The sequence below is a fragment of the Magnolia sinica genome, chromosome 10 (assembly GCF_029962835.1).
Source record: "Magnolia sinica isolate HGM2019 chromosome 10, MsV1, whole genome shotgun sequence".
Classification (NCBI taxonomy): domain Eukaryota; kingdom Viridiplantae; phylum Streptophyta; class Magnoliopsida; order Magnoliales; family Magnoliaceae; genus Magnolia; species Magnolia sinica.
In genome coordinates, this window is record NC_080582.1 from 29,752,743 (window position 1) to 29,764,963 (window position 12,221).

Genomic DNA, 12,221 nt, shown 5'->3' on the forward strand with positions numbered 1-12,221 from the left:
ATGCAGGTTCATTCACTTACTGAGGATAAAGCTTTGGCTAAAAGATGGAAAATGACTTGTACAAAGGTTTTGAGAAGTGAGAACGAAAAGGACTCGTATAGAGGTGGTGAAAAGGGATATGAAGGTTCATTCACTTACTGAGGATAAAGCATTCGATAGGATTGATTGAAGAAATAGAACTTGTAAAGCCAATCTCAAATAGCTGGCACAAAGGCTTATGATGGTGATATTGCTCATGATGATAACGATGATGATTGATGGTTTTAAGGGCATGTTTGATTTTCCAAAGTAATCGTAAACGCATTGCAAATATGTAATAATTACTTCCTATGGTAATTACCTCATCATTCCCGGGGGTTGATTTGACTCCTACTTTTTTCAACACTAAAATCAAAGTTGCCCACAAATATGTGGGGCCCATCGTGATATATGTGAATTATTCACACCATCCATCCATTATGCCAACTTAATTTAGGGCATGAGTAAAAAAATAAGGCAGATTCAAAGTTCAAGTGGACCACACCATAGGAAAAAGGGAATTAAACACTCACCGTTAAAAACTTCTTGAGGCCACTGTTTATTTTGTGTGGGCCACTTGAATGTTGGATTTGCCTTATTTTTTGGCCCATGCGTCAAAATGTTGTGGTAAAACGAATGGACGAAATGGATATATCATATACATCATAGCGGGGTCTAGAAATTTAAACTAGCCCTTTTAAACTGGTTTCCAGGACAGAAATTTCGATGGAATTTCAAACAGGTGAATTGGTAATAATTACCCATTTACAAGGTATTTACACTTGCTTTAAAAAATCAAACAAGCCCTAAATGTACAGTAGTTCTATGAAAATTTAGGTAATAGTTTCCTGATGCAATAGGGTTTAGAAAGTCCCAGTATGATGTTCATGGTCTAGGAGTGTTTTTGACATAGAAAGTTCAGTTTTAGAGTTACTTAGGGCTTGTTTGATTTTTTTAAGCAAGTGTAAATACCCTGTAAATGCGTAATTATTGCCATTTCACCTGTTTGAAATTCCATCGGAATTTCTGTCTTAGAAACCGGTTTAAAAGGGCTTGTTTGATTTTCCAAATTCATTGTAAATTCCCTGTAAATAACCAATTATGACAATTCGATCCTGTTTGAAAATAGGCAGGTATTTCTGCTTCGAAAAACGGTCCAAAAGGACTAGCTTAAACTTGCGGGGGCCACTGTGATGTATATGACATATCCGTGTTGTCCAACCGTTTTATCAGAACATTTTGAGGCATGAGCCAAAAAATGAGGTAGATCCAACATTCAAATGGCCTACACCAAAGCAAACAATGGCCCCAAGAAGTTTTTAATGGTGGGTGTTCGATTCCTTTTTTCTGTGGTGTGGTCCACTTGAACTTTGCATCTGCCTCATTTTTTGGCTCATGCCCTAATTTCAGTTGGCATAATAGATGGATGGTGTGGATAAGCCACATCACGGTGGGCCCCACATATATTTGGCAGCATCCTTGATTTTAGCGTTAAAAAAAGTAGGCATCAAATCAACCCTCGGGAACTCTGCGGTAATTACCAAAGGAAATAATTATTACCCATTGGCAATGCATTTACGGAGGAATTGGAAAATCAAACAGGCCCTTAAGCAGTAGCATTGGGAAAAGGATTGGTTCTAACAGCTGAGCATGGGTTCTTAATCCCCAATCTCTCCATTGTCAATGGAATGCTTGAACTGCAGCAAAGTAGTCGCCACATGCTGAACAGTTAACTCAGAACTGGTACAAGGCAAGTATGATTGTTTGATTACAACAAAGCGTTGTGACGTTCCTTGTTTTCAGGTGGCCTACATCGAGCACAACCCTTCTTTGCTTGATCGCCCTTTGGCTATGTGTGTAGTAGTCAGGTTAGGAGTCAATACTATAGGTCCATGGTAGCATGCAACTGTACTAATGTGAGCCTCTATCATCAGCTCTTCCAGAGCCAGGGTAAAAGAGGAAGTTTGATGCGTAGCAGCAAACCGTGAAACATAGGCTCAACACTTTGTTGGGAGAAAGGCTAAGATAATTATTATGATAATAAGATTATTATCAAACTTTCTTTTAGTTCTTTCTCCTATATCTTTCTCTCCTTTTGGTTAGTATGATTTAATTGAGTTTGTGGAAGCTATGGATAGGATTCATCCCACATTCTCTAAATCATCTCAACGAAGCAACTATCCAATTGCGTAAGGAGAATGCTTCAGCTTCGATGACATAACCTCTTCTTTCATGCATGATGAAAACACCTTCTCTAAAAACTCTTTACCGTTATCCCTATTCCCTTATTTAGATAGTGTACCCTTCTATTCCTCTGTCTACAGACTTGATATCAGAAAGGAGGTTATCTTTGGGTTACCAATGCTCCCAAACTCAAGTTTGATATCAGAAAGGAGGTTATCTTTGGGTTACCAATGCTCCCAAACTCAAGTTTGTTCTTTCTACTTCAAGGAAGTGATCATTAAATCCAAGCCATCCATGAAAGTCACATTTGTTCAACCAAGTGTCGTGGTCCTAGAGGCAAGTAACACCCAACCATATATTGCCAAACCTAAAATGCACTATTAGGCTTAACACTCCTGCAGGCTGGTTGGGGATGGATTGCTTATGCCATGTCTACAAGGTGTTGATCGCGACTACCTGAAATGCCGATGATATCTTCTTCTTTTTTTTCTTTTTTCCTTTATTATTATTATTATTTAAAGATACTAAATATTATTAAAGGCAAAAGAGCCAGAAAACAAAAGGCAGAAAAACACAAACAAGAGAAAAATACAATACAAGGCCTAACAGGGCTACAACCCAGAACTAGTTAGAGAGCCATTCTCTCACTGAGTTGAAGACCCTATAAAGAACCCCAGCAGCCATGCAGCTTTTATTATCGAAACAGCAGCCCTTGCGCTCAGTCTAGATACACCAAAGGAAGGCCAAGAGAGATAAATCCCAGGAAGATTTCTTGCGTTTCTTCCCCTTTGAGCGAACCAAGAATGAAACAGATCTTCGATAGTCTCCGGCATGATGCAGAGGACGTTAAACGAATGATGCACACTGCACCACACTTCCCTTGAGAAGTCGCAATGAATGAAAAGGTGGTCAACTGATTCAGCCTCCTCATAGCACAGCAAACGGATGTTAGGAAGGACCATAGATCTTTTGTGCAGATTATCTATGGTAAGAATACGGTTTTTACCAGCTAGCCAAGCAAAAGCCGGATGGATGAAACTTCCAGATAAGAAAGTCCGCTTCGCCTAAAGTGGGGCTGAATGGCTCGATGCGTGAAACAAGAATGGTCATTTGATCAGCCTCCTCATCTCAGAGGTTCCTATGGCAAGAGGGGACCCATATAACCACCCCCCCCCCCCCCCCCCTTCTTCGAAGTGCTGATAATACCTAACTAAATAGCCTTCAAAGTGCTGATAATATCTAACTAAATAGCCTTTGAAGTGCTGATAATATCTAACTAAATAGTTTCCAAACCTAATAGAGGTTAGGAGCAGTGGATGAATACGAGCCCATAAAGGGCTGATACATTTTTCCTTTAAAAACTTTCAACTGTTGCACGACCATAATGGATATTCTGGCCCATATTGTAGAGGCCATAAGGTTAACCAATCATGGCCTCTGTTACTGTTACGTGTGAAACTCCCAACATGAAGAGAATAAGATTGTGTTTCAGTGCTGGATAGAGATCAATTGTTTGTGTTCACTTGTGTCTATAAGTGCAATTGCAAACTTCTTGAAGCCTGAAATATGTCTAGATTGAGCTGCGTAGAAATGACAAAAGTTGGAAATCTCCACATGCTTCTTGCGATTCTTCTTCTTCTTCTTTATTCTTTTTAAGATGAGAAAAATTTTATTATTTCCAAAGGGCTAACACCAACGAATACAAGGATGAAAGAGAACAAAAAATCTCAAAGAGTAGGAGAAGTAAAGAATAAAACAACCCACATCCCGGGCAAGGAGGAAGCCCACCTCCTGGCCCAGGATGTGGGCTGTTTTTTTTTCCCCTACTCCTGCTCTTCCCTAGGTTTTGCTTCTCGTGATTCTGTTGGTTCCTGTTGTTTTGGATGAGAACCATGTAGTGTCAAGATCTCTGATGGAAACACTGCAGAAGATTCCATGTGGAATAGACCACATTCAGCTAATCTTACCACAATTCATCCTACTTTTATCCGTGGAACCTAAATAATGGTCAAAAGCTACTACTAGATTTATCATTCTTTGATGAAAAGCTGACTGTAATGGAGTACTCCCAAGAAATCCCCCCCATACGATAAGGTTGTCATTAGTGTGTGTCCACCGGCCCTTCCCTCGCTGCTAGGAACATGAACACCCAATCTCTACTTCTTCAACTCCGAAATTATCAAGTTGTCTATTGCAGCATGCCAGCATCACAATATCCAATCTCCTCCTGGTCAACTGCTTAACCTCTATCCACCTATCAAGAGAGTCAAGCCCTCTCAAATTCCATAAACATTTACTTGTGTTCTCAGTCCCTGAACAGAGAGGTCTTCCACTGGAACCAAGACCTCTATCCTTTTCTTGTCGTAATTATTCACCAAACATTTTGAATTTTTGGATCTCCCATTTCTTTTGGTGATTGATTTGGAATTCTTCTCCTCAATTCTAGAGAAATTGTGAGCCTTCAGAAGTTAACCTTTATAATACTACTATTTTTTAATGAATCTACACCAGTCCTTGTTTATTAACCACAATTTACAGACTGTAAACTTTATCTTCTTTGAAATATGCGTGTATGCGCTAAATCTATTTTTCGAAGATGGGATTTTTTATTTTTTTGGAAGGGTAAAATATTGTATTAAAGAGAGAAATACAAGCAAAGATACAACAAAAACAGCACCACTGCTACCGGAACTAATCTAACACATTGCCTGCCCAAACAAAGAGTCATTACATATCTTTAAAACCCCACACCTTCAGCCCATGCGTATGAATATCGGTATCATATCGGCCGATACAGTCGTATTGTATGCGTATCGACACGAGCCGATACGTGATACAGGGTCGTATTGGCCCGATATGAAAAAACTAACCCATATCGGTCGTATCGGCACCGATACAGGGTCGATACACCCATAAAACCCCAATTTTGAATTTTTATTTTTATTTTTTCAAAAATTCACTCAAGTCTCATCTTCATCTTTTCGTTTAAACCATAGAAGAATCTTAAAAACTCATTTAAGCTAGATCTAGACCTATTTTGAGATATATAAAAAATGATTTGAATGGAATTCAACAAATCAAAGCGATGTGGACTATTATGGGAAAAATTGGAATGAAGGGTAAACCTTCACTTTCTTTTTTATATTTTCATCCTATTTTTGTTGTATTTCCAATGTAATGGACCATTGTTCACCAAATCACGTTTAATTTCTGTTCAATTAGGGTCCATTTAGTTGAACTTCAACAGACAACATTCTCATCTAAGAATGGTTCGATACACCATCGAATACATGGTCAAAACACCAAAAAAAAAAAAAAAAAAAAAGAGGATAGATTTCTTGTATATCTCGAATTTTCCTATTTTTCTATATTTATTTGCTTTAAAATTAAATATATATATAATAAAATAAATTTTGACCGATATAGCCCCGATACCGATACGCGATGCTATATCATATCATTTTTCTGTCGAGCCAAAACACCAACCGATATCAACATTCAGAACCATGCTTCAGCCCCTTATTGTGGAGGCTCCTGATCAATTTTAAGTAGTCGGCAATCTCATCAGCTTCCCTCCTGATTTGTTTGAATTGGATCGGTAGACCTCTACAAAGATCTAGAACCCCTACAATGAAATCCACCACTCTCCAAGGTCCATGGCCATCTTAAAGCCGTCTAATAACATTTCTGGAGTCCCGTTCAATCACAACAAGAATCAAACACTACCAGTTTGGTCACCTAAAGAATGACCGCTACCTCAACATAATTGGACTTGTGAATCCCAATTTGGACTTTGAACTCTAGTAAGTTTTTTGCGTTCTGTTTGAATGATGCTCACACACCCAAAAAACAAATTTTTCCCAAGGAGCAACTCTCAAAGTTGGCTTTGAAAAGCCCTTCAGGTGGTAGGAACCACATCTGAAGGCTCATCCAAAACTTCCTAAAATTGTAGAGTTAGTAATGAGCAGGGTATTTTGATGAGGACATCAAAGAACCTACTCGTGTGTACCAGAGACGGAGATGACAACCCACATCAGCGCAACTTTCTTTGTGGATGAGAGACGAGTTCCAGATGAGACTCGTTGGACCATTTTGAAGACCCCACATGCATTAGACGTGTATCAAGAAGACCCCACTTTAGGACGATGCATGTGAGCTGGTTAGGAGACCATTTTAGTCATTGGGATTTCTATTTTGTGTCGATTCGACTGTTGAATCTTGTCAATCAAGCCATCGGGCCATCAGATCTTCCTGATCTGGGCCCCTCGGACTCTGATTTTGCTTTCTTTATGTTTTTTGTTATTTTTACGATTTATTTGATGGTTGAGATTAATAATAAATGTTTTAGTTTTTTTTATTTTGGATGATGGGTCACTTCACTTAAGTGAGTGACATAGTTGTAATTATGCTAAATTTTTAATTATAAAACCACAAGGGGGGTGGAGTTCCAATTTTATTAGTGTTATTGAGAAGAAAGAAAAAAGAGAGAAGCTCTCTTGTGTGAAGGGATTTTCCTCATTGTGTTTTAGGGTTCGTGAGAAACTGATGTAGAACCTGTCACAGACACGTTCCTAGCATGGTTGAGCCAAAAGAAGATAGACTGTGAATTAACTATAACTTTTGATCCGGGTATCGTTACGGGGCGCACAACCTATCAATCTTTACTGAAATGGGCTATCCGAGGTGAACCGACCCACAAAGTGGGTCGCATCTGTCCGTTTCGTCAGAAAAGGCGCGCTTTCAGCTCAAAAACGAATTTTTAGGAAAATTTTACTATTTTTAGTAATTCCGATTTTTAAAATATTTTTAGAGTTTTAGATTTTCTTTTCTTTTAGAAATAACTTTTAGTTATACTAGGACTCTTCTAGAGAAAGTTTATTTGCAATTTTTATTTTTAGAAATTAGGCCTTAGAAGAGTTTTATTAGAATTAGGATTTTTATTAGAGTTAGAATTTTGCTATTTTTGGTAATTACAAATTTTAGTTTATTTTTTTCCTATATTAATGGTGTAAGGAGACACATTAGGGATAATCAATTATTCATCAATCAATTTCGAATTTATTTCTATTTTCTGCTTTCTTTCCTCGTGGATTCGAGAAGTCTCTGTGAGGAGTCCAGAGAAGTTCCGTGGATTCGGAATAGTTATCCTCTTGAGGAAGACGGTGCTCGACCTCACGTCCTCCCCTGCGTCAGTTTGGTATCAAAGTGAGGTTTCTCCTCGGATTGTTGGCTTCTAACGACGGGTCGGGCAAGAATCCCATGGGCGGCGTTCCAGGGAATTTACCTTTAACGGCGGCAACTTTCGAAGCAGCACGACGAGAGAATTGGCAAGCTATGCAAAGGCTACAGGCTTCCATCGATCGCATGACGGATCGTTTGGCGGAGGCCCTAGGGCAGCTCCGTGTTCATGGTGGTGATCCACCATCAACAATTGCTAGAATTCGTAATCATATTGATCGTAGGGCGACGCTATCAGTGAACCACAGGATTACTCCTAATAAGGTGGGATCTAGCGACATGATTTTACAGCATCCTAGACGAGCCATTGATCAGATGGATCGGATGGATCAAGAATTCAAGATGAAAGTCGATCTTCCTAGTTTTAATGGTCAACTCTACTTCAAGGACTTCCTCGATTGGTTGCTTAAAGTCGAACGTTTCTTCGACTACATGAACGTAATGGAAGAAAAGAAAGTTAAACTCGTGGCCTACAAGTTAACGGGCAGAGCTTCAAATTGGTGGGAACAACTTCAACTCGAGCGAATGAGACGGATGAAGGCGCCAATCCGCATGTGGTCGCAGATGAAGAAGTTATTGTGCATGCGATTCTTCCCTACCAATTACGATCAGGTATTATTCCAACAAAATCAAAATTATTGACAAGATAACCAATCATTAAAGGGTTATGCAGAGAAATCCTATTATTTGTCAACGAGAGGTGACCGGGTCAAAACGGAGTTGCAACAAGCCACAGGATTCATCAGTGGCAAACATGTGACCCCTATGGAAACGGTGAGCCAACTCAAGACTTCTAAAGTGGAAGGACAATCTCTCATGACTGAACAGGCCTTTGTTAAACAATCTGAGGAAACGGGAGACATGCATTAGTTGAAGAGAAAAAATATGTGGAGCCTGTGAATATCGTAGAGTATTTGGAACAAGTATCGCAGGAGTTCAAGGGGATTGTGCTCGATGAACTCCCTAATAAATTACCTCCCATACAAGATACGCAAAATCACGTTGATCCTGTCATAGGGGCAAGTCCGCCTAATTGCCCACTTTATCAGAAAAAATATGAAATCTTGAAGACAGATGTGAAGGAACTAATCGATATTAGTCAAGTCAAGGAAAGCATGAGTATATGTATCGTATCGGCTCAAAAGCTTAATGCCAAGTACAAAAAAAAAGGCTAATGAACATCGGCGTCAGAAGTTATCTTAGACTCATGTGCCAAGTCTCTTGCGTAACTCGAGGACGAGTTTTTTTCAAGTGGAGGGGTCTGATGTAGAACCTGTCACAGACACCTTCCTAGCATGGTTGAGCCAAAAGAAGATAGACTGTGAATTAACTATAACTTTTGATCCGGGTATCGTTACGGGGCGCACAACCTATCAATCTTTACTGAAATGGGCCATCCGAGGTGAACCGACCCACAAAGTGGGTCGCATCTGTCCGTTTCGTCAGAAAAGGCGCGCTTTCAGCTCAAAAACGAATTTTTAGGAAAATTTTACTATTTTTAGTAATTCCGATTTTTAAAATATTTTTAGAGTTTTAGATTTTCTTTTCTTTTAGAAATAACTTTTAGTTATACTAAGACTCTTCTAGGGAAAGTTTATTTGCAATTTTTATTTTTAGAAATTAGGCCTTAGAAGAGTTTTATTAGAATTAGGATTTTTATTAGAGTTAGAATTTTGCTATTTTTGGTAATTACAAATTTTAGTTTATTTTTTTCCTATATTAATGGTGTAAGGAGACACATTAGGGATAATCAATTATTCATCAATCAATTTCGAATTTATTTCTATTTTCTGCTTTCTTTCCTCGTGGATTCGAGAAGTCTCTGTGAGGAGTCCAGAGAAGTTCCGTGGATTCGGAATAGTTATCCTCTTGAGGAAGACGGTGCTCGACCTCACGTCCTCCCCTGCGTCAGAAACCCTCCTTTTTCGAGGGTAGAAGCTTGTTTGGTGGTGGATTCCTCAAGGTACATCCTTCCTCTTCCTCTTTTTCGAAAGGTATTCTTCTTCTTACATCTTTCCTCTCTATTCTTCGAAAGGTATTTTTCTTCTTCTCTTGTCTTCCTCTTTTCCTTTCCATTACAACCTTCTAAACCCTAATCCTTTCAATCCCTAAAAAATTTCATTCTTAAATTTCCATCCATGAATCCAAAACCCTAATCAAAATCTTTTTTCTTTTTCTTTTTCTTTTTCTTTTTTTTTTTTTTTTTTTTTGTGAAAATCTTTTTTTTTTTGTGAAACTTTTCCAAAACCAGAATTTTGCTTGCATCATTATCTATCCACGTGGTTGTTGCACTACCCAAGCTATATTGGAAGTCCTTACTTCCAAGTGGTCCACTCTTAAACTATTTTATATTTCCATGCACCGCGTATATGAGAAAACCTAGGATCTTCATGTTATAAATATGAATTTATGAATCTATTATGAGGATATGCTTGATTTTATATGTTGATTGCTGAAATTAATGTATAATTGATCTCCTATCTTGCATCATAGGATAGTTTCCATCATCCTGCATCATATTTCCCTTGACACTGGGACTGCCTTGCTCCACTCCACAATAAGTCTGATGATTTTGATAACCATTCCCTCCACATGAGCCTGTTTTCTCCTAAATATTTTATTTTTTTCTTTCCAGATAAGTAGCAAAATTGCCATCTTTCAAAGAGTTCTCTCATTGTAACTCCAAGCCAACCTTACCCGATATCACCCACTTTATCCTGAACTTGGATAAAAATGTGTGAGAGACACCAAAGCAGTTCCGCGCTGTTGTGTTCACAGTTTCACACCAGTGGGCCTGAAAGGTTAGTCCTTTCCCAGCAAAGGGGAGATGCCAACCTTCACTCCTCCCAACAAAAACACTATTTCTAAAGAGTTGAACAATGTGAATGTGTGGGTGTCTCTATATATATAGTTGTCATCGTTGTTATATCCTTTTTCCAACTATTTGGGATCTCTATCTATATTTTTATATATCTTTTTACTTCATCTCAGTGTTTTAAGTATCGATAATATCGGCTGATATATCCCATGATATATATTGTATCCCACTTGTGAGATACGAAACCCACAGGGTAGTAGGATTTATCCCACATGCGATCTGGTGAGCATTTTTGATCCTTTTTTTTTTTTTTTGTAAATCATGTTAAATCAGTGTCAAATTGTTACAAATCCATGATTTTTCATGTTTTGCATCAAAACATGAAAAATCATGGATGTGGAGCTTCGATTTCGAGATTTGGAAGAGATGGGCCAAGTTGCAAAAAATTGAAAAAAAATAAAATAAAAATCAATTTCTCGCAAATCGGTTGCAATCTGTGTCTAAACATAAAATCAAACATGTATGCGATTCTCCTTTTACTTTTGAATATATTGCTTGTGTTTCCACATGTCTTCTTATATCACTAAATTACATAAATAAACTTTGAATATACTCGCATCAACTTAGTTAGACAGTGCATGGATTAGGACACATACAAAGAAAACCTATTATGTGCGCTTTTTTTTTTTTTTGGTAATATTTTGATTTGTAATTCTGTATTAATGTCTTTTTTAACAATCAGTGAAGTTTCATTGAAAAAATCGATAAATTCCTCAATGTTTCCAACAACAGCGATTCATTGAGTGATACAGCAGATATATCCCATGCGATAACTGATGTATCCATTTCCCAAGGCTGTGATACATAACACGATACTCTTATTTATTTCAAACACTACTTCATCTCTGTGTTGGTGTGTGCTTCATCTTTTGGGTTCATAATGTTTGCCACATTCACGGTACCCCCACCATAATATGGCTGTTATTTTTTCCTTTGGTACTAATTATTTAAAAATTTAAAAAAAAAATGATTGGCTTGAAAGATCTGATCGTTTGGCTATTTTTCTATTGCCACAGACAGGGAAGCTTACTTTACAGAGTGATGTATACGCATTTGGAGTAGTTCTTCTGGAGCTATTGACTGGCCGCCGAGCAGTGGACTTGAGCCAGGGACCTACTGATCAAAACCTTGTATTACAGGTACGAGTTACTCCAATATCAGTGAGGGGGTCTGTGTCGGTCTGCCCGGTATAGGTAGTATATAATAGTTGAAAAATCATTGCCACGTAGTACAGGTTCGGCATATATTGAACGACCGGAAGAAGTTGCGCAAGGTGATTGATCCTGAGATGGCTAGAAGTTCATATGCCATGGAGTCGGTGGTCATGTTTGCCAACCTGGCGTCCCGCTGCGTCCGCCCTGAGAGCAGTGAGAGGCCTGTGATGGTGGAATGTGTGAAGGAACTCCAATTGATTTTCCTTGTGAATTCAAAAGCTCTGGGCATCTGAATTCACCTTGTTGAAAATGTGAGGTCTATGATTCTGTGATAGTATGTTGTTGGCCAAGTGAAGTGTCGGACTTGAAAATAAAGCCAATTATTATTATTTTTTTATTATTATTAATTTAAGCGAGTTATTACTAGAAATGTTTTATTCTCAAATACATACATGAACTTGGTAGAAAAACCAGTCATTGTTGGCAGATGTACTTTTCCCAGTAAAAGGTAAAAATTGGGCCGCAAATACCCGTTTGCATTGAATATGGACTTCTGGGTGTCTTTATCAAACACTCTCACTTTTTTCATAAATGTTTACAATGGACTGATTTTGGCATATATATATATATATATATATATATATATATATATATATAGGAAAAGGTACTATGCGCTGGACCTCACGAGTCCGTCCCATGAGGTCGAGCTGTGTGGGCCCCACCGTGATGCGTTTCGAACATCTACCCCA

At 38.3% G+C, this 12,221-nt stretch overlaps 1 protein-coding gene across 6 annotated transcripts in view; it reads left to right on the forward strand.

Annotated features, from left to right (window-relative positions):
• LOC131258256 (probable serine/threonine-protein kinase PBL28) overlaps positions 1–12,016 on the forward strand; it is a 59,058-nt gene extending 47,042 nt beyond the window's left edge. For 5 of the 6 annotated variants that reach the window (XM_058259440.1, XM_058259438.1, XM_058259437.1 and 2 more), the window contains exons 7-8: positions 11,335–11,457; positions 11,553–12,016. In XM_058259440.1, the coding sequence (XP_058115423.1) occupies positions 11,335–11,457; positions 11,553–11,765 (336 nt within the window). In that variant the 3' untranslated portion in view covers positions 11,766–12,016. Of the gene's footprint in view, positions 1–11,334 lie in introns of all 6 variants that reach the window. The other variant, XM_058259443.1, reaches the window with a different exon arrangement.
• The last annotated feature ends 205 nt before the right edge of the window (positions 12,017–12,221 follow it).